The 20,647-nt window shown below is 45.6% G+C and overlaps 1 protein-coding gene across 2 annotated transcripts in view; it reads left to right on the plus strand.

Moving 5' to 3' along the window:
- LOC112223634 (semaphorin-4G-like) overlaps positions 1-20,647 on the plus strand; it is a 35,500-nt gene that overhangs the window by 13,547 nt on the left and 1,306 nt on the right. The window contains exons 3-15 of one of the 2 annotated variants that reach the window (XM_042305356.1): positions 5,158-5,306; positions 5,770-5,832; positions 6,180-6,278; positions 6,443-6,536; positions 6,677-6,790; positions 8,356-8,510; positions 10,730-10,905; positions 12,399-12,537; positions 12,932-13,154; positions 13,317-13,432; positions 13,540-13,694; positions 14,255-14,316; positions 14,886-16,989. In XM_042305356.1, coding sequence (XP_042161290.1) covers positions 5,158-5,306; positions 5,770-5,832; positions 6,180-6,278; positions 6,443-6,536; positions 6,677-6,790; positions 8,356-8,510; positions 10,730-10,905; positions 12,399-12,537; positions 12,932-13,154; positions 13,317-13,432; positions 13,540-13,694; positions 14,255-14,316; positions 14,886-15,907 — 2,567 coding nt within the window. In that variant the 3' untranslated portion in view covers positions 15,908-16,989. Of the gene's footprint in view, positions 1-5,157; positions 5,307-5,769; positions 5,833-6,179; positions 6,279-6,442; positions 6,537-6,676; positions 6,791-8,355; positions 8,511-10,729; positions 10,906-12,398; positions 12,538-12,931; positions 13,155-13,316; positions 13,433-13,539; positions 13,695-14,254; positions 14,317-14,882; positions 16,990-20,647 lie in introns of both variants that reach the window. The other variant, XM_042305355.1, reaches the window with a different exon arrangement.

A 20,647-nucleotide genomic window follows, 5' to 3' on the forward strand; every position in this document is an offset into this window, starting at 1 on the left:
TTGGGTGGAGGTCCACCTTCCAACCGGACAACGACCCTAAGCACACAGCCAAGACAACTCAGAAGTGGCTTTAGGACAAGTCTCTGAATGTCCTTGAGTGGTCCCCAAATTTGGCACACAAATACAGGTGTGCCAAGCTTGTAGCATCATACACAAGAAGACTCGAGGCTGTAGTTGTTGCCAACGGTGCTTCAACAAAGTACTGAGTAAAGGGTCTGAATACTTATGTAAATGTGATATTTCTGTTTGTGATTTTTTTTAATACATTTACTAAAATGACTAAAAACCTGTTTTTGCTTTGTCATTATGGGTTGTGTTGATTGATAAGGGAAAAAATATTTAATCAATTTTAGGATAAGGCTGTAATGTATCAAAATGTGGAAAAATCAAGGGGTCTGATTACTTTCCGAATGCACTGTATGTATATAATGGTGTGTATAGACAGTATGTGAGTCTTGACTAGAATACAATATATACTGTACATACTGTATGAAGTGAGTGAAACAGTATGTAAACATTATTAAAGTGACCAGTGTTCAATGACTATGTATATAGGGCAGCAGTCTCTAAGGTGCTGGGTAGAGTCCAGAGTGGTAGTGGGCTAGTAACAGTGATTAAGGTTCAGGGCAGGGTACTGGGTGGAGGCCCGGCTAGTGGTGACTATTTAACAGTCTGATGACCTGGACATAAAAGCTGTTTTTGTGTCTCTCAGTTCCAGCTTTGATGCACCTGTACTGTCTCCGCCTTTCTAGATGGTAGCGGGGTGAACAGGCCGTGGCTCAGGTGACTGAGGTCCTTGATAATCTTCATAGCCTTCCTGTGACACCAGGTGCTGGAGATGTCCTGGAGGGCAGGCATTGTGCCCACGGTGATGAGTTGGGCAGAACTTTACCTTTTACTTTCTGTGCTTTGGTTCCGTCTAGCCCCTTTCCCCACCTTACCGTGTGAAGGAAGAATACATTCCCTGTAAACGGTAATAGTCTCTGTCATCTTTACCCGCACCTACAATCACATACCTTTTCTTTACTCCACGGGGAGTTGAGTTGTAGCAGGGTGTTGCGTTCCCTCCTCCAAGAGGTGTACATAACACCAGACCACCCTCTAGAGAGCCCTGCAGTTGCGGATGGTGCAATTGCTGTACCAGGTAGTGATTCAGCCCGATAGAATGCTCTCAATGGTGCATCTGTAGAAGTTTCTTCAGCCTCCTGAGGTTGAAGAGGCGCTGTTGCACCTTCATCACCACACTGTCTGTGTGAATTGACCATTTCCGGATGTCAGTGATGTGTACGCCGAGGAACTTGAAGCTTTTAACCCTCTCCACTGCGGCCCGATTGATGTGGATGGGGGCGTGTTCTCTACTGTCTCCTGAACTAAGATCAGCTCCTTCATTTTGTTGACGTTGAGGGAGAGGTTATTTACCTGGCAGCACTCTGCCAGGGCCTTCACCTCCTCCCTATAGACTGTCTCGTGATTGTTGGTAATCAGGCCTAACACTGTTATGTCGTCAGCAAACTTGATGACAGGAGGGGGCTGAGCATGCACCCTTGTGGGGCCCCCATGTTGAGGATCAGCATGGCGGAAGTGTTGTTGTCTACCTTCACCACCTGGGGTCGGCCTGTCAGGAAGTCCAGGACCCAGTTGCACAGAGTGGGGTCAAGACCTAGGGCCCCGAGCTTAGTGATGAGCTTGGAGGGCACTATGGTGTTGAAGGCTGAGCTGTAATTAATGAACAGCATTCTGTACATCAAAGAAGGTGTTTAGGTTGTCCGTGAGCGAGGCGTTGGTGTCCGCGACGTGGCTGGCTTTCCCTTTATAATCTGTGATTCTCTGGAGTACCTGCCACATATGTCTTGCGGCCACTTTGTCCCTGTACTGTCATTTGATTGCCTTATGGAGGGCATAGATGGTCTGTTTGTACATGTCCATGTTCTCAGTTACCTTGCCGTGTTTAAATGCCGTGGTTTGCGATTTCAGTTTTGCGTGAATGCTGCCATCCATCAATGTTTTTTGGTTTGGATAAATTCTAATCGTCACAGTGGTAACAACATCCTCCGTCAATACTATTCTCAGAGGCAACCCGTAACATTTCCCAGTCTGCGTGATCAAAACGATCTTGAAGCATAGATTCTGATTGGTCAGACCAACATTGAACAGTCTTTACATGGGTGCTTCCTGTTTAAGCTTCTGCCTGTAGCCGTCCCGGAAGGGGGAGTAGCAATGGTCAAGAGTGATCGATGAGCGAGGAGCTTTGGTTGCATTTTCCTCAGATTTCCTTTACTAAAGTCCCCAGCTACAATAAATGTTGCCTCAGGATATGCGCTTTCCAGTTTGCACATAGTCAAGTTTAGTACCTGAGAGCTGTATCAGCTTGGGGCAGATAGATCTCGGGAGGTAATGCGGTCGGCATTAGATGGTGAGATTTTCCAGATCAGGAGAACTTGAGTTCCTGTCACACCCTGACCTTAGAGAGTCTTTTTATTTCTCTATTTGGTTAGGTCGGGGTGTGATTTGGGTGGGCATTCTAGTTTTTCTATTTCTTTGTTGGCCGGGTATGGTTCCCAATCAGGGGCCGCTGTCTATCGTTGTCTCTGATTGGGGATCATACTTAGGCAGCCTTTTTTCCCACCTTAGATTGTGGGATCTTGTTTGTGTGTAGTTGCTTTCTGCACTGCATGTAGCTTTACGTTCGTTTTTGTATTTTGTTGTTTTTTCGGTGTCATTTAATAAAAGTGAAATATACGCCTACCACGCTGCACCTTAGTCCAATCCATCTCTAAACGATCGTGACAGTTCCTATACGTTACCACAATCACACCACGAGTAGTTAATCATGAAACATACTTTACACCTCCACCTTTCTTTTTCCCGAAGAATTCTTTCTTCCTGTCTGTGTGAAGGACGGAGAACCCGGCTGGCTGAATGGACGGGGACAGTATATCCGGAGAGAGACATGATTTCGTAAAACAGAGTATGTTACAGTCTCTGATGTCTCTCTGGAAAGAGATGCTCGCCCTGAGCTTGTCTATTTTATTGTCCAGGGACTGAACGTTAGCGAGTAATATACTTGGAAGCAGTGGATGATATTCACACCTCCTGAGTCTGACTAGGAGCCATGGCCGTGGGAAGATGTTTTGGGGTAGGGGTGCTGTTGTCAATTTAAATTTAAAAAAATAAAAAATTATCAGGTGGTGCCGCAGCACCCCTAGCACCCTTACTTCCCGCGGCTATGCTAGGAGCCCACTCCTTATACCTCTTCTCCGGCAGTGGCGTCTTGGAGCAGCCCCCGGGATGACTGGAATTGCCTCAGGTATTTGAAAGAAAGGATCCAATTTAGGGAAATCTAATTTCTGGTCGAAATGCTGATGAGTGATCGCCGATCTAATATCCATAAGTTATTTTCGTCTCTAGGTAATAATGCGAGAAACGTTCTGAGCAAATAATGAAAGAAATAACATATACAAACAAATCAAATATGCAAAATTGGATAGGAGCTGGAAACAGGGCGACCATGTCTGTCGTCGACATCATATATAAGCTCCCAGTAATATTGTGTAAACCACCAATATTTCAGAATTACAGTGACTTCTTCAGGGTAATATCATGAATGCTTTTTTAACCACATGGGAGCATCGATCGATGAGTCTTCTTTTAGCTGAACATGCAATTTGATTTATAGCACCTGCTCACAACCATTGCATGTTTCTATGCTGTAAATCTTAATATCGTGGGGTAGTAGAAGTGATGGTTGTGTTTGACATGGGGTATTGGGGGAGGGCATTTTAAGGCCATTCAGCAGGAGATGTGCCCCAGTACTGTCAAATCATATAAGTGTACAAATGCCACAATTAGGGCAGTGTGCGTGTGTCTGTGTGTGTGTGTGTGTGTGTGTGCCATTGGGGGAAGGGGTGCACAAGAAGGGTTGATTAGGGTTATCTCAATCACTGCATATTGTACAGAGCCTGAGCTTCATATCCCTTGAACAAATACAGCAGGCAAGCAACACAAGGTTACACATTTCTTTCATTCCTTTGTGTTTTGACCTTAATTCATGGAAACGGATCAAACTAAATATTTTATCAGTAGTCTGGAACCTCTGAAATGGGGGCAAGCTGCTCCGTTTCTACGAAGTGGTGAAAAAGAGGTCATTGTTTTCATCTAGGCTGCTATATTTAAGATGTGATCTTATTTAGTGGTGAGGCAGATAAGACCGTATTTTAATTGTGAGTAGCAGCACTGAAGATTGTTTGAAGATAAAAAAAAGTGAGGAATATGGGATGGAAAAAGAAAGAGAGATTAAGAACGGGATAGAGGCGGACAGAGATGACCAGAATAAATGTGAGATGGAGCGAGGGAGAGTTGAACAAAAGGAGGGAGGAATAATGGAAAATACACTGAGGAATGAGTCAGCATGGTGTAAGATGGGTATAATAATTTAGCACACATCCTCCCCTCCTCTTTAACCTCCTCTCCTCCTCCCCTTCTCCTCCTCTTCCTCCTTCCTCGATCCTCCTCCCCCCTCGTTTTCCTTTCCTCCTCCTTCTTCCCCTCTGTTCCTCCTCTCCTCTTCCTCCCCCCTTTATTTTGGTGAATTGACAGGAGTATGTCCCAGGCTGCTTGCAGTAATAAGAACTTATATGCATGATGTCCCACATATTGATTTATTGGGGAGGGATGCACGCTTGTCACAGTCAATCTGTTGCACTTCCCATTTACTTCTGATAGATAGCTAAGCTACCGGAAAAAAATAGGAATCGTTAGAAAACACAACCTGATATAATGTCACCGAGACCATTGGAAAGAGGAAGTATGTGCATAGTTGTATATTCCAACTATATAACTGTAAGTACAACTTTAAGAACAGACAGTTTCATTCTATGAGGAAAGACTTACAGCATACCTAAGACTGGAATTCCACCAGATCCAACATAGTAATATTTGGGGAATGTTTTGTCATTGCGCTATAATTTCTTATTCTGAAAGTGGAAGCATCAACTTGTGGGTCTAGTACTTGGCAGTAGTAATAATAATTCTAGTTTTTTCCAGTAACAACACCATTCTGTGACTTTATTTGACCATGGGAAAACTGTGCAAATACCACAATGCAGGTTCAGTTAAATCGACCCCAAAGACTCAGTAAGTTTGTGTGTTTGTTTTTAGGCCTGTTAGGTTGCCAGCGTTTCAGCAGCCCATCTCAAAACTACAGCACACTACTACTGGAGGAGGACAATGGGGTGCTATACGTGGGGGCCAGGGGGGCTCTCTATGCCCTGGACACCACCAACATCTCCACTCCTGGCAACCTCACGGTGAGTGCCGGGATGCTAACTTGCTAACATTTAGATCGGCAATTAAGTTGTATTGTATTTGTAACTGGTTAGCTGGTACAGCACATCATATCACATGACCGTTATGTTGCAATTTGCAAAACTAACCCTCTTTCACAAATCTTTTTCTCTTTCACAACTTTTAAACAGGACAGGCTAATAATAGCCTTAAGGAGATTCAGTAAATCCTATTGTACGTTCATTTTCTTCAGTGTATTATTCAGTGCATTGGATTAAATGCATGGGGACAAGTTTAATCACGGGCCAACAGAATAGATTAAAACACAATGTAGTTGATGGGAGTAACTGGGAGTATTAAAATGGAGTATTCACTGGAATATTAAAGAGCAGCATTCACTGGTATTTAAATGTTGCCATGTTACACTGTCCATCCTCCCACTACCTATTTGGGTGACATGAGAGGTCATTCTTCTCCCCCTTACAGATTGACTGGGAAGCTTCGGCCGAGCAGATGAAGCAGTGTCTCAGCAAAGGAAAAGACAATCAGGTACAACCCATTGCATGCAGCTCACACCGCTCAACACTCTCTCTCTCTCTCTCTCTCTCTCTCTCTCTCTCTCTCTCTCTATCTATCTATCTATCTATCTATCTATCTATCTATCTATCTATCTATCTATCTATCTATCTATCTATCCGTCTATCTATCCGTCTGTCTGTCTCTCTGTATCTCTTTCTCTCCTTATTAAATGGTATAACAATGATGTGCTGTTGTTATTATAATGTAATAATGTAGTCCTCATACAGAAGGGGTCAAGTGAATGTGTTAGCCTGTGTTTTCTTGACTAGGTGGATGCTATATAGATATATAACCATCCTGCGTTGTCTCTCCTACAGACAGAGTGTTACAATCACATCCGGGTCCTACAGAGGTACAATGAGACTCACCTGTACGTCTGTGGCACGCACGCCTTCAGGCCCCTCTGTGCTTACATAGTAAGAGCTGTTCTTCCTGTTGCTGGAAACTTCCCTGTTTACATTCTGGCTTCCAACGTACTGCCCATTAGCATGCTGTGTTATCTGTTTTGTTATGGTGTTGGTGTGATTTATATTCCCATAGTGTAGTTATTGACGCTCTCTCTTCTTCTTCTCTCTATCAGGATGTGGAGCGCTTCAGTTTCTCCTCTGGCTTCGAGGAGGGCAGGGACAGGTGTCCCTACGACCCAGCCAAGGGCTACACCAGCCTCCTTGTGGGTAAGAACCTTAATCTACTCCTTGGGGTGCACTATTTTGTCCTAACCAAGCAGTAAGAAGAAACTGCGAGACACTCTTCGATCTCCTGTTCTGTGTCCTCTCTCTCTGACGCCTCCATATCTCTCTCTGTGGTCTGTCAGACGGTGAGATGTTCTCAGCGACCCAGTATGAGTTCCGCAGCTCTCCGGACGTTCGTCGGAACTTCCCCTTCCCCACTCTGAGGACAGAGGAGGCCCCGACCAGGTGGCTGCTGGGTAAGGACAGATTATGGCCCATCCCTGGTCACATTTTGTGGCTTGATCCCTACGGTTATGCAATTTTGGAATACCAATACCATCATTTTGATTCATAATACTACAGCTATACTGCACTAGGCAGACCTGAGGGTATTTTCAAATACACAGCCAAAAAACAACTACTTCAAATAGAGATGGTTGTAAAATACATGCAAATACTTTCCAATTTCCAAATACATTATGGCAATATTCAACTATTTGTGAAAATAATTCAAGAAACTTTGTCAAAATACACTATATATACAAAAGTATGTGGACACCCCTTCAAATCAGTGGATTTGGCTATTTCAGCCACACCCGTTGCTGACAGGTGTATAAAATAGAGCAAACAGCCATGCAATGTCCATAGACAAACATATCACTAGAATGGCCTTACTGAAGAGCTCAGTGACTTTCAACATGGCACCATCATAGGATGCCACATTTCCAACAAGTCAGTGTGTCAAATTTCTGCCCTGCTAGAGCTGCCCTGGTCAACTGTAAGTGCTGTTATTGTGAGTGCTGTTATTCTGTAAGTGGAAACATCTAAGAGCAACAACAGCTCAGCCGCAAAGTGGTAGGCCACACAAGCTCACAGAACGGAACCGGCGAGTGTTTAAGCGCGTAAAAATCGTATGTCCTCGGTTGGCAGTCTGACGGACGAATCAGAGTTAGGCAAATACCAGGAGTACACTACCTGCCGATATGCATAATCCCAACTGTAACGTTTGGTGGTGGAGGAATAATGGTCTGGTGTTGTTTTTCATGGTTCGGGCTAGGCCTCTTAGTTACAGTGATGTGAAATCTTAATGATACAGGACACAATGACATTCTAGACAATTCTGTGCTTCCAACTTTGTGGCAACAGTTTGGGGAATGCCCTTTCCTGTTTCCGCATGACATTTCCCCGGTGCACGAAGCAAGGTCCATACAGTAAGGGTTTGTCGAGATCGGTGTGGAAGAACTTGACTGGCCTCAACTCCATCGAACACCTATGGGATGAATTGGAAAGCCGACTGTGAGCCAGGCCTACTCGCCCAACATCACCAATGCTCTTGTGGTTGAATGGAAGCAAATCCCCTTCAGCAATGTTCCAACATCTAGTGGAAAGCCTTCCCAGAAGAGTGGAGGCTGTTATACCAGCAAAAGGGGGACCAACTCCATATTAATGCCCATGACTTTGGAATGAGATGTTCGACAAGCAGGGATCCACATACTTTTGGTCATGTAGTGGAATTGTTTCTAAATGTATTTAAAAGTAATTCAAATACAGTAAATAGTATTTGAAACCAGGTCTGGTGTGAAGTACTGGTCGATAACATAGGTAATTTAATATCCATTCCTTCATTATACAAGATCTTCCTTCACTTTAGCATTCTTGAATTGATATACTGTGGTCATTCTTGCTTTCAGCCTACATTATCTCTATAGGAGTTGGTGGCATGGTAGCAGGTTGTCAATAACATGAATCTCTCCTTATGTGCTTTGTCCGAAGTTGGACAGAATATGCACAGAATAATGGTGTGTTGCTATTGTATGAGCAGAGGCGGACTTTGTGGGCTCGGCGCTGCTGAAGGAGAGTGTCAACAGCTCGCTCGGCGACGACGACAAGATCTACTTCTTCTTCACGGAGAGGAGCCAGGAGCAGATGGCCTACCCCAGCCAGACCAGGGTGGCACGGGTTGCCCGCGTCTGCAAGGTAGGCCTGGAGGGGGACAGGTGTTATGTAATTTGGGGTTGCCCTAATTTGGGGTTGCCCTAATTTGGGGTTGCCCTAGAGGACGAGCTCAATGGCTGGAATGGAATGAATAGATCAAACACAAGGAAACCAGCCATTACTATGAGCCCATCCTCCAATTTCGCCCTCTACCAGCATTATCCCGGAACAGCTTCCCTTCTCACCAAAACTCCAGGCCAAACCTGTAGGGTTGGCAACCTTATATTGGATTAATTTACTGTACTTCTTGTTTTCAGTTCTGAGGAGAGGAGTAGCGAGCTTGCTCTTGGAGTTGCCTGTGCTTTTCATTCACGTTGTGCTCTCACCCACTGAGTGAACTTCAGGTTGATTATTGTTCTCCTCACATCTTGGCTGCTTTCTGAAGGGCTTCACAGTTGCCAGGCAGGGTAGAAGCCCACACAACCCCTGCTGCAATGGTAGACTCTTTCTCTCCTCTCCCCTCTCGCTCCCTCCCCCCACTCTCTCCCTCCTACCTAATTTTACTGGAGATCAGCGTCTCTCTGTCAGACACTGTGCCCAGAAACCACTCCTGGAGATACAGAAAATGGGTGTTTCACTCCTCCACCTTTCTCTTTGGCTGTGCCTGGTGTAACTGTAATCTTCATGCTTGCAGTCTCCCTATTTAAAAAATGCAGCTTTCTGGGAATGGGGTTAATATGGGGGGGGGCGACTCGGCACAGTGGCTGTCACCCATGATGATGACAGTTGCAGCGGCGACAGATCCCCAGACACAGAACTCCCATTAGTCGCTAGCCAGAGACAACTGTAGGCGTGCCACTGGTCGGTCTGCTTCTCAGCCAATCCCCAACCTTCTTTTCATCGGCAACCCACATATGTGGTGTGCAATCTATTGCACAGCCATCCAGATGCCAGATGTGGCATCCATGCTTGAGGCGGGCCTACTTGGCTATTAGCCTATATAGCTCTCAGCCATAGCCCCTGCATGGCTTCTACCCCTTGTTTTAGACCAGTGCCAAGCACTAACACACCTGAACCAAGGGCTTGGTTAGTTAATAGGTTGATCAGGTGTGCTACTGTTGGGCTACAATGAAAATGTGCACCACTTGGCACTGGTCCACTTCCTCCAATTTATTTTCACACAGGCATATCCTCAGGGTGCTGTGCTGGAGTCCTTGTGTCTGTTAACAGAGATTATGAAGTGACAACATGATTAGCCACAGAGCGTGTGCATTACAATTCATCTGACAGGCTGTCGTTAACATCACCACAACCAACATCATCACAACCAAAACATCTTTAGTCTTCTATACCGGCTACTTGTGCCTACTTTTGGATGGCGGCCATCTTGTCTCTCTGCCCAGAGCTGGTTGCCAGCTCTCACCAGGGGTCTAATTCACTAGGGAGAAGATTAACCTTCAGTGCGGGTGCATTTCTCTGCTTAATCTTCTCTTTTTTTTGCATTGAGAACAACGCTATTGTTCTCGATGGATCAGCCCTTTTTATGTATGAGTAATGTGTGCTGTTTTGTGTTTGTTTTGGTTACTTTGTTTACTGTGACTACAGTGTTTTGCAGCGGATACAGTACTGAGGCTGGGTAGAGAGATGATAGAAGTCTATGAAAGACGGAAATGAAGAGCGATGGGTGTATTAAAACCCCGCCACACAAAGAGGGGAGAAGTCTCTGCTCTAAATGAGGTGTGCTAAATCACTCTATTCAGGCTTCTTCTCCTCCCAGCACCTCCTCGGCTGCTGCTGCCCGAAATTCAATTGGAGTAAATGTGTTCAAGTAGGCACACTGTGAGCCTCAACTGAACACTCTCATTCAATGGTGCTCAGTACTGCTTCTAGTGTGTGCAGTGGGGTTGTGAGTAAGTGTGTGTGTATACAGTATGTGGATGAGTTTGTGGTATGTGTACGTATGATCATGAGTAAACCTGTGTGTGTGTGTTACTGTATGAGTGTGTATCTGTGTGTGTGTGTTACTGTATGAGTGTGTATCTGTGTATATGTGTGTGTGTTACTGTATGAGTGTGTATGTGTGTGTGTGTGTGTTACTGTATGAGTGTGTATCTGTGTGTGTGTGTCACTGTATGAGTGTGTATCTGTGTATGTGTGTGTGTGTTACTGTATGAGTGTGTATGTGTGTGTGTGTTACCTTATGAGTGTGTATCTGTGTGTGTGACTGATGTTCGGTCCATCGCTCCCCCCCCCCCTTCTAGGGTGACTGGGGTGGCCAGAGGACCTTGCAGAGGAAGTGGACGTCCTTCCTGAAGGCTAGACTGGTGTGCTCCGTTCCTGACTACGAGCTCCACCTGAATGTGCTGCGTAGCGTCTTCGTACTGGAGGGCCCAGATGTACACAGCACCGTCTTCTACGGGATCTTTGGCCTGGAATGGTAAGAGAATGGAGCAATGGTATTTGTTGTCTACCATACCGCTACTGGATAATTGTCAACTGGCTTTATACTGTTGTGTAGTCATGCACTCATCACTTTGTATGCAGAGATTTGTGATCTGTTGACAGTGTAAGTAGATAGTAGTTTGTTGTGGTTATCAGATGGGCGATTGTAAGCTGATAGTGAATGATGGGGAGTGAGAGAGGCTGACATTGGGGCTGCAGGCTGAAGTAGGAGCATATCAATGACCCTGTCAGGCGAAGATAGGGTAGCAGGCAGCAGTGTGTTGTGTTTGTGTGTGTGTGTGTGTGTGTGTGTGTGTGTGTGTGTGTGTGTGTGTGTGTGTGTGTGTGTGTGTGTGTGTGTGTGTGTGCGCGTGCGTGTTCATATGCATAATCATGCTGCATCAAACAGTCACCACGGTTCTGAGAATCAGATGGTGTAAAAACAGACAAATATAGAATTGTCTCCCTCTCTCTCCCTCTCTCTCCCTCTCTCTCCCTCTCTCTCCCTCTCTCTCCCCCTCTCTCTCCCTCTCTCCCTCTCCCCTCTCCCCCCCCATTTATGGCACGCTAAAGTGCACCTTTGTGAGTTACACCCATCACCAAGTGTGTGACCTGAGTGAGTAAACGTGAGTAAGCCCTTGGGCAACACTGTATTACTCTGGGCAGACACCAGAAGAAGTCCTGGGTTGGCTGTGCGGGCTAAGGAGGACACACAATAGGCTTTACAGTGACTCACACAGGCTAATCCTACCTGCAAGCTATGAGCATTTGGCAGTTATTTAACCTGGATCCTATCTACTAGCACATACACAGGACAAAACTACTCTTTCTCTCCTAGGTACTCCCCAACAGAGCCATGTCATGTGGCTTAGAGTGTGTGATCCAAATGACACCTTACCTTGACCAGACTATTTGGTACTGTAGGAAATAGGGTATCGTTTTAGATGCGGTCATCCAGTCAGTCTTTCACCCAAGCGCGTAGTCCCAGGTAGTAAGACTTATGCCAACACAGTTGAGAGTACATGACTCAACTGCACATTGAATGCGAATAAAGCACAAGCTTAGTGCTGATATACAGTAAGACGAGAGCTTACCCGTCAATGACATGGTGCCAACTCCCCATATCCCTGTTGAAGGGAAAAAGAGAACAAGGAAAAGATGACTGTTACCCAAAACCAAACCCCCACTCTCCTCCCCACCAGTGGTGGAAAAAAAATACTCCGTTGTCATACTTGAGTGTGACTTTACATCACTGCTTCCATCCCTGCTTCCCACCCACTACAGCTTTCAGTGAATTATCTACTAAAACCTGACCAAGTCTATTGACATTTCCTCTCTCGGTGAGTGGATCACTGATGTGTTTGAAATTCGTTTTGGGTGGCCGGTGGCAAATACTTTCCAGGAACAAGCTTCAATGTTTTATAAAACGGTTGAATTGTTATTCTCTGACTTTTCTTCTGTGTCTTGGGGCATTTTTTTTTCTCTCAGGAAAAATGTCAAGGTGTCTGCGGTGTGCCAGTACTCCTTCACAGATATTCAGAGGGCCTTCGAGGGGCCTTACATGGAGGTGCAGGATTCCAAATGGAGGGAATATAGAGGGAAGGTTCCGGTACCTAGACCTGGCTCGGTAAGTCTCTAGGAATACCCCTCAATCATCTCTTCCTCCCTCTCTTCCTCCCCTTTCCCCCGTTTCTTACCACCTTGGATCAATCTCAATACTCTCTACACAGTGTCCTCCTTTCCTCGTCTTCTTTCCTTCATCTGAAAAGACTGAATAAGTGAAAGCAGTACTTAGACTTGGCTGTCACCTGACTAGTTCTTTAATATGCGGGTGTAGAAGAGGAAGCCACTTAATGCTGTTGAGGTGAGCCCTTATCTATTTCTGTCTCACTCACTCTCTTCTGATCTGTATTGACTGCTCTCTCTTTCCCTCTCCTGTCTCTGTCTCTCTCTCTCTCTCTCTCTTTCCCTCTCCTGTCTCTCTCTCTCTCTCTCTCTCTCACTGCCTTCCCTCCCTTCAGTGTATCACAAACATACACCGGTCCCAGGGCATCAACTCGTCCCGTGACCTCCCAGACAACGTGTTGACCTTTGCGAGGCGCCACCCCCTGATGTCTACACAGGTCCACCCCATAGGAGGGCGCCCCATACTATTCAAGAGAAGCGTCAATTACGTCAAGATGGCCGTGCACCGGGTGGCAGCTCTGGACAGACACATCTACACCGTGCTCTTCTTGGGAACTGGTGAGTCTGGCTAGATGTGTAATGCATAATACATATTTTTTTCTTGAATGAATGTTACTTGAATGTTATATGAGAGTTATATCAATGTCATATCACATGAATGTTATTTGAACGTTGTATAAACGTTGGATGAGCAAGATATGTCTGTGTTTTTCCCTGCAGACGAGGGCTGGCTGCACAGGGCTGTGGAGGTCGGAGGTCAAATGCACATCATAGAGGAGCTGCAGCTTTTTGAGAACCCTCAGCCTGTAGACAGCATGGTCATCTCCCAGACACAGGTACTATACGTTGCTCATACATGCTAATAACATGTTTTAAAGCATTGTGCCTGCCATTTATAAGTAAATTGTTACCAAATAGTGTAACATGAGCTCTCGTCCAACAGGGAAGTGTCTATGTGGGCTCCAACTCTGCAGTGCTCCAGGTCCCCTTGTCCTCCTGCCAGCGCTACACGTCCTGTTTCGACTGTGTGTTTGCCCGGGACCCCTACTGTGGCTGGGACGGGGCGCTGTGTGTGGAAATATCCTCACGCACAAACAGGTGAGGGCAGGCACACGCACGGACGCGTACGTACACACACACACACACACACACTAGTGGGACACCAGTGAGTGAGGCTGGGGACTGTTTTGTGTCTGGAATCATTTACTCTGCATGAGTGAGCGTCAGACATTTGAATCTTCATTACTGCTGCAGATGTATCAGACTGTTTGGCGGTTTTCCTGTGGAATCGCTGATGTGCTTTGATCACCGCATTAGTTTGAGAGACTTTCATTCCAATTCAAAGAACCCTGGCAGATCAACTGCTATCATATTCTAATAGGCTCAGCTTAGAATTTCTGTCGTTGTTTACTTTCTTTTGTTGACTTTAACTGAACAAACCATGAGGTACCTGTATAAAATGGGTGGACTGTTTGATTACTTAAATACACAACCCAACATCCTATTTTATGTGTACTTCAATGAAGTACACATAAAGTACACTGTTCAATTGTCCTACCGTTTCTGTGTTCCTACTTTGTCTGCGTGTACAGTATGTGTGGGTGCCCACTACCCTGGAAGCATAAATGAGTACTAACATTCTTCTGGCTTCTATTCAGCTCCAATCTAACCCAGGATATACAGAAAGGCAACAGAGGCTGTGACAACAGCACAGGAGCTGGTATGTACTGAGTACACACACACACCATACACTCACACACCACGCGTGTGCGAATCGCTCTCAAACACATGCATCATACATTCACATTCACACACACACACAAGTTCTATTTTAAGGGATATCACAGCATTAATATATTCCGACATGTGGCTCTTTTGCCCGCAAACCCAAACCATTTAAAGGCCATTAGGGGATTTCATGAGGTGTGCAGCGCTTTTACTACTCCCCTGGGCTGCTCCACTCACTTTAATCAGTTCCTCTTACATTAAATTAGAGGTCAGATAATCGAGCTGTCTGCATTGCGGGGTTCTGTCCGCTTTCAGAAGCTTACTACGAATAAAGATGAGAAGTGACGCTGAAAGGTTAATATGTCCTGCTAGCTCTGCTTTGATAATATGACCTGCCATTACTTTACATCTGTTTCTGTTTTCATCTCTCTCTCTCTCTCTCTCTCTCTCTCTCTCTCTCTCTCTCTCTCTCTCTCTCTCTCTCTCTCTCTCTCTCTCTCTCTCTCTCTCTCTCTCTCTCTCTCTCTCTCTCTCTCTCTCTCTCGCTCACTCACTCAGTAGTCCACCGCAGGCGTACGGTGATGTCTGGGGACGACATCCTCCTCCAGTGCGAGCTGCGCTCCAACCTGGCCACGCCCCACTGGACCCTGGATGGGCACGAGCTCCAGGGCTATGACCTCGACTCGGGCCACCGCGTGGGCACCGATGGCCTGCTCCTCATAGGCGCCCGGGCCGACCAGAGTGGAGACTACCACTGCTACGCCGTGGAGAACGACGTGTGGGTGCCAGTGAGGCTGTACACGGTGAAGGTGCACCCTGACCTGCCCTTCCCTGTGGGGCCAACAGTCACGACGAACACTTTATCAACCACCGCCACTACCGCCCCACCAAGCACTTTTCTTACCCCCAGCACCCCCACCGAGCAGCCCCTGCCCTCCCCACCTGCTCCCCTCCCCTTTGGACCCGAGTTCCAGACTTACAGGCACATGGAGGCCATGTATATCTCCCTGGTGGCTGTGCTGGGCGGGCTGTGCCTGGTGCTGACCATAGTGTTGCTCTATGTCAGCTTCTGCAAACGAGGGCCCTACCAGGGCCGCAAGTACTCCCAGGTGGGGCTGCCCGAGTCAGGGGCCGCAGCCGAGAGGAAGAAGAGCTCCCATTCTCATCTGGAGCTCAAGACCATGTCCATCCACTGCAACGGCAGGCAGGACAGCAAGCGCGGACGCCGCTCCCTGTCGGCTTCTAACGTGGACGACGTGGGCGACGGCTTCCTTCAGATTGTGCCTGGCGGAGGGTCTCCGGGAAAGTCGCCGCCCCCTCCCGCCCCGCCTCTCCCAATGCCGCCGCCCCTGCCTTCCTCGGCGTACGCATCGTCAGAGTACGCCAACGGGATGTCAGCCACGTTACCCAGTGTCCTTCGCAAGATGAACGGCAACAGTTACGCGCTGCTGAGGCAGACGGCGGACCCCGAGGGGAGCACGTCTCCCCTCTACCACTCGTTCACCGAAGAGCTCAACCGCATCCTAGAGAAGAGGAAGCACACACAAATGGACCCCCAGCTGCCAGACGAGAGCTCTGTCTAGCCCCCCTCACTTTCCCATTGATCTGTTTATTGGTTTAACCCAACTACCCCAGAGTGCCCCCAAGAGGCAGGGAGGTCAAACTTTTGTATTATACTGCTGCTCTTTACCCAGTGTCAAAGCAACTTGTGGGAGTATCCATCCCTAAAACTCAATGTGCAGCTTCCTGTGACTCGAGACAAGTGGCCCACGTTCCCTCCTGAACACTGGAGTAAAGAAAACTTTCTGACTTTGACCAAACTGGAGCAGTCATTGATGTAGTCATGGTAACCATTTTGGACACACATTCTACTATTACATGGACCCTTTGATTGACTTTCAAGGACTTAAGGTCACATACATGATACATACACAAGTTAGTTACAATCCTACCTCAGATCCTTACCCTATTGGGGAAGTAGGGTCAGTGATGGTCTGGTCAGCAGACACACTGACAGCGAGTGCTGTGGTGTATCGTCGGACATGGGACGATGAGAGCCCAGGTCATATGACCAACGACCATGGAGTGAGATGGTGATGCACGTAAGACTGTGAGGAACTACCAAGTCCGGTATGAACATTATAGACCATCGTCTAAACTATTGAGTTCGGAGAACAATGGGTACGGAAGTTTAGTGCCATACACGTCTAAGATGGCTCTTATTGACCCAGGCCTACAGAACTTCATATGAGAGCAAATATGATTGGACAAGTAATACATTGCAGTCATAACTTAATACCACACACTTATCTTCATTTTCTTTTGTGCTTTATGTAAATAGCAATAGTATCGCTGTGGCAGCCATCAGTAGCAACAATGCCAGTTGAAATGGTTGCGCCGAAACCAAATTGAAATGGAACTTTTTAGCATCTTTGTGTTGTTAGCGTCGGATTGTGTCAAAGGGGGAAAACGGCAGTATGGATAGACGGCAGGTTTTATCTAAACTTGGCGGGGATGAAGACTATCATTAAAGAATGAAGACAATCGTTAATGACTGATCTCTGGTCAGATTGATCAGAGAAACTGAGTGGTGATAATGATGCTGATGATGATGGATCTGATTGGCAGAGATGTGTGAGCCCAACAGGAGACCAGAAGGCAAAAGGTAAGACTGAGAGAAAGCTGTGCCCTGCACATGTTGTTGAAATTGAAATACTTCTCAAATTACTATGAACATGCACATTGTCACTGTCATTTCAAGTCCACCACCACCAAACATCAGCTTTCATGTTCCTCTCCATGAAAGAGGAAGGCGATTGCGGCAGACATATTGATGTACACAGTTTAGCAGATGTTGTAGCGGGTGCAGTGAAATGCTTGTGTTTCTAGCTCCTAACGGTGCCGTACAAATATCAAACAATTAAAAATTAGAAACGAATGTCAGAACGAATCCAGATAACAATCCCAAATAACACTGTATCGGTAATCCAAATGCAATCTATTCGTAGGTACGGAGCTTTCAGAAACTATTCATACCCCTTGACTTATTCCACTTATTTGTGGTACTGCCTGAATTCAAAATGGATTAAATATACTTGTTTTCTCACCAATCTACACACAATACCCCATAATGACAAAGTGAAAACATGTTATTACACATTTTTACAAATGTATTGAAAATTAAATACAGAAATAGTTTATTTCCATAAGAATTCACACCCTGAGTAGTCAATACATGTTATAATCACCATTGGCAGTGTTTACACCCAAGTCTTTCTGGGTAATTCTCTAAGAGCTTAGCACACCTGGATTGTACAATATTTGTCCATTATTCTTTGTACAATTCTTCAAGCTCTGTCAAATTGGTTGTTGATCATTGATAGACAGCCATAGATTATGAAGCCGATTTAAGTCAAAACTGTAACTAGGCCACTCAGGAATATTCAATCTCATCTTGGTAAGCAACTCCTGTGTATATATGGCCTTGTGTTTTAGGTTATTGTCCTGCTGAAAGGTGAATTTATCTCCCAGTGTCTGTTGGAAAGCAGACTGAACCAGGTTTTTCTCTAGCATTTTGCCTGCGGTTAGCTTTATTCCATTTATTTTTATTCAAAAAAACTCCATAGTCCTTGCCGATGACAAGCATACCCATAACATGATGCAGCCACCACCATGCTTGAAAATATGAAGAGTGGTACTCAGTGATGTGTTGTGTTGGATTTGTCCCAAACATAACACTTATATTCAGGACATAAAGTTCATTTCTTTGCCACATTTTTTGCAGTTTTACTTTAGTGCCTTATTGCAAACTGGATTCATCTTTTGGAATATTTTTATTCTGTACAGTCTTCCTTCTTTTCACTCTGTCATTTAGGTTAATATTATGGAGTACCTACAAAGTTGATCCATTTTCAGTTTTCTTCTATCAGAGCCATTCAACTCTGTAACTGTTTTCAAGTAACCATTGAAATTCACTGCTCGACTGAGGGACCTTACAGATAATTGTATGTGTGGGGTACATCAATGAGGTAGTCATTAAAAAATCATGTTAAACACTATTATTGTACACCGAATGAGTCCATGGAACTTCTGTGACTTGTTAATCACATTTTTACTCCTGAAGTCGTTTAGGCTTTCCATAACAAAGGGGTTGAATACTTATTGACACAAGACATTTCAGCTTTTCATTAATTTGTAAAAATGTCTAAAAACACAATTACACTTTTACATTATGGGGTATTGTGTGTAGGCCAGTGACACAACATCTAAATGTAATCCAATTTAAATTCAGGCTGTAACACATCAAAATGTGGAAAAAGTCAAGGAGTGTGAATACTTTCTGAAGGTTCTGTACACCAAAAAGATCTACTAAGAATATTATATACAGTAGTAGATGTATTAAAATAAGTTACGTGAAGAATACAGTATATGGATACACAGTGTGAAAAACAGTATAAAAGAAACAGTCCAGTCCAGATTCCATCCCAGTTTGATGTTGCTGCTATGTGTCCTTTGCTGTCCCAAGCTGGTGGCCACATGCCAGATGAGCTATAGGACCTTCGCACAAAAAAAGACCTGCGTCATTGTTACTTAACCTGCAACGCTCTCTCAATGTTTACGTGACATCAGTGTCAACGCAAAAACAACGTATGTCGCTAGCGACGACCTACTCCACTGCTTCAGTTCCTGGAGAGTCCATTCTGACCAAAGCAAGTAGTGGTTGTGTCTGAAATGGCATCCTTCTCCATAAAGTGCACAACGTTTAGTGCACTATAGGGAATATATAAGGCTCTGGCCAAAAGTAGTGCGCTACATAGGGAATATGGTGCCGTATGGTGGAATATGCATCCAGCATAGGAACAAGATCACAAACAGCCAGTCAGTCGGTACTCTGTAAACATGTCAAGGCTTGTCGTGTTAAATAGAGGCCTTTCCTCATCACAGTGAAGTGTGCAATCAGCTCTTGCCCGGCTGCTCCCTGGTGGCTCGCAGCACAGCGCGCCGGTTTGTGTATCTGTTACTGCATTGCTGACGGTAACAGCGGTGCTTGGCATCGCTCATATGGGCTGGACTCCATAGAGACACCAAGTGAAGGCTTGTTGTCCTTTTTTGTGTGGATTCTATCGAAGGCGGCTGAGCGGCACAGGGAAACCTTTGACCTGTGTGTCCTGGGCATTGATGAAGTGAGCTGATAGAGTAGGAGAGGGAGGGTGTGTGCATATGTGCGTGTCTGTATTTGTGTGTGGGAGGGGGGCTGTCAGGAACTGCTTTGCACCCCAAGAGGTTTCCCGCTCCTCCTCCTCCTAACCTTCTCCTAACCCTCTCTCCCCCTACCTTTATTCCCTCCCTCTCTTTCGTTAAATCCTCCCTTTTCCATTCCCTGGCCTCTCCACGTTACAGTATCATCATCCCCTCCTGCCCTCCTTTTCTCTCATCCCCCCCCTCTCCCCTAGAGCAGGGTTTCCCACACTTGGTCCTGGGTTCCCACTTTGGGTGCACGTTTTTGTTTTTTGACCAGCATTACACAGCTGATTCAAATAACCAACTCATCATCAAGCTTTGATTATTTTAATCAGCTGCGTAGCACTCGGGCAGAAACCAAAACGTGCACCCGGGGGCGGGGGGGATAGGGGGGGGGCTCTGCTGGAGGACTAGAGGACTCTGCTGAGTTTACAAACCTCCATGATAGCACCCCAATCAATTAAGCCTGGCCTATAAACAGTGCCTGTGACCTTGTCTTTGGAAAGGGGCTACTGCAGTGTTCCTAAATCCTGTTCCCTGTGCCTGGAAGGACCCACCGGGTGTGCATTCTTTGTTCTCGCCCAGCACTAATGAAAACACCCTATTCAACTAATCAAGGGCTTGGCAGTGATTTATGTTGAATCGGGTGTTTTAGTGCTGGGCTATAACAAAGACGTGACATCTCCCATTGGTCATTATAATAGCCGAGCAGAACCTGGTTGTTTAGAATATTAATGCAGTATGATATGTGTGTCATTACACATGCAGTTTTCACAAGGTGTCTCGGTGGAAGTGGAAAAAACACAATGGCACAGGAGCGTTATATTAATGTTGTTCAAAAGCTTGTCTACAGCAGGGCTCAAAAGCGAGCCGGATGAATGTGTTTTGCTTATCTTATTATCTTTTCATGTAAAATAAATAATGATGTATCGAAAGTGCAATCACACAAATGAGGGTAGTTGAGCGTGTTCACTCAGCCTATGAATAGAACATTCAAAGTTGAAAGAACAAACTGGACATTTATGACTAACTGGGCATTTAAACTGCAGGGCATGTCATTTGTCATTAGAGGTGATTCACTG

Source organism: Oncorhynchus tshawytscha, linkage group LG24 (assembly GCF_018296145.1).
Source record: "Oncorhynchus tshawytscha isolate Ot180627B linkage group LG24, Otsh_v2.0, whole genome shotgun sequence".
Taxonomy (NCBI): Eukaryota; Metazoa; Chordata; class Actinopteri; order Salmoniformes; family Salmonidae; genus Oncorhynchus; species Oncorhynchus tshawytscha.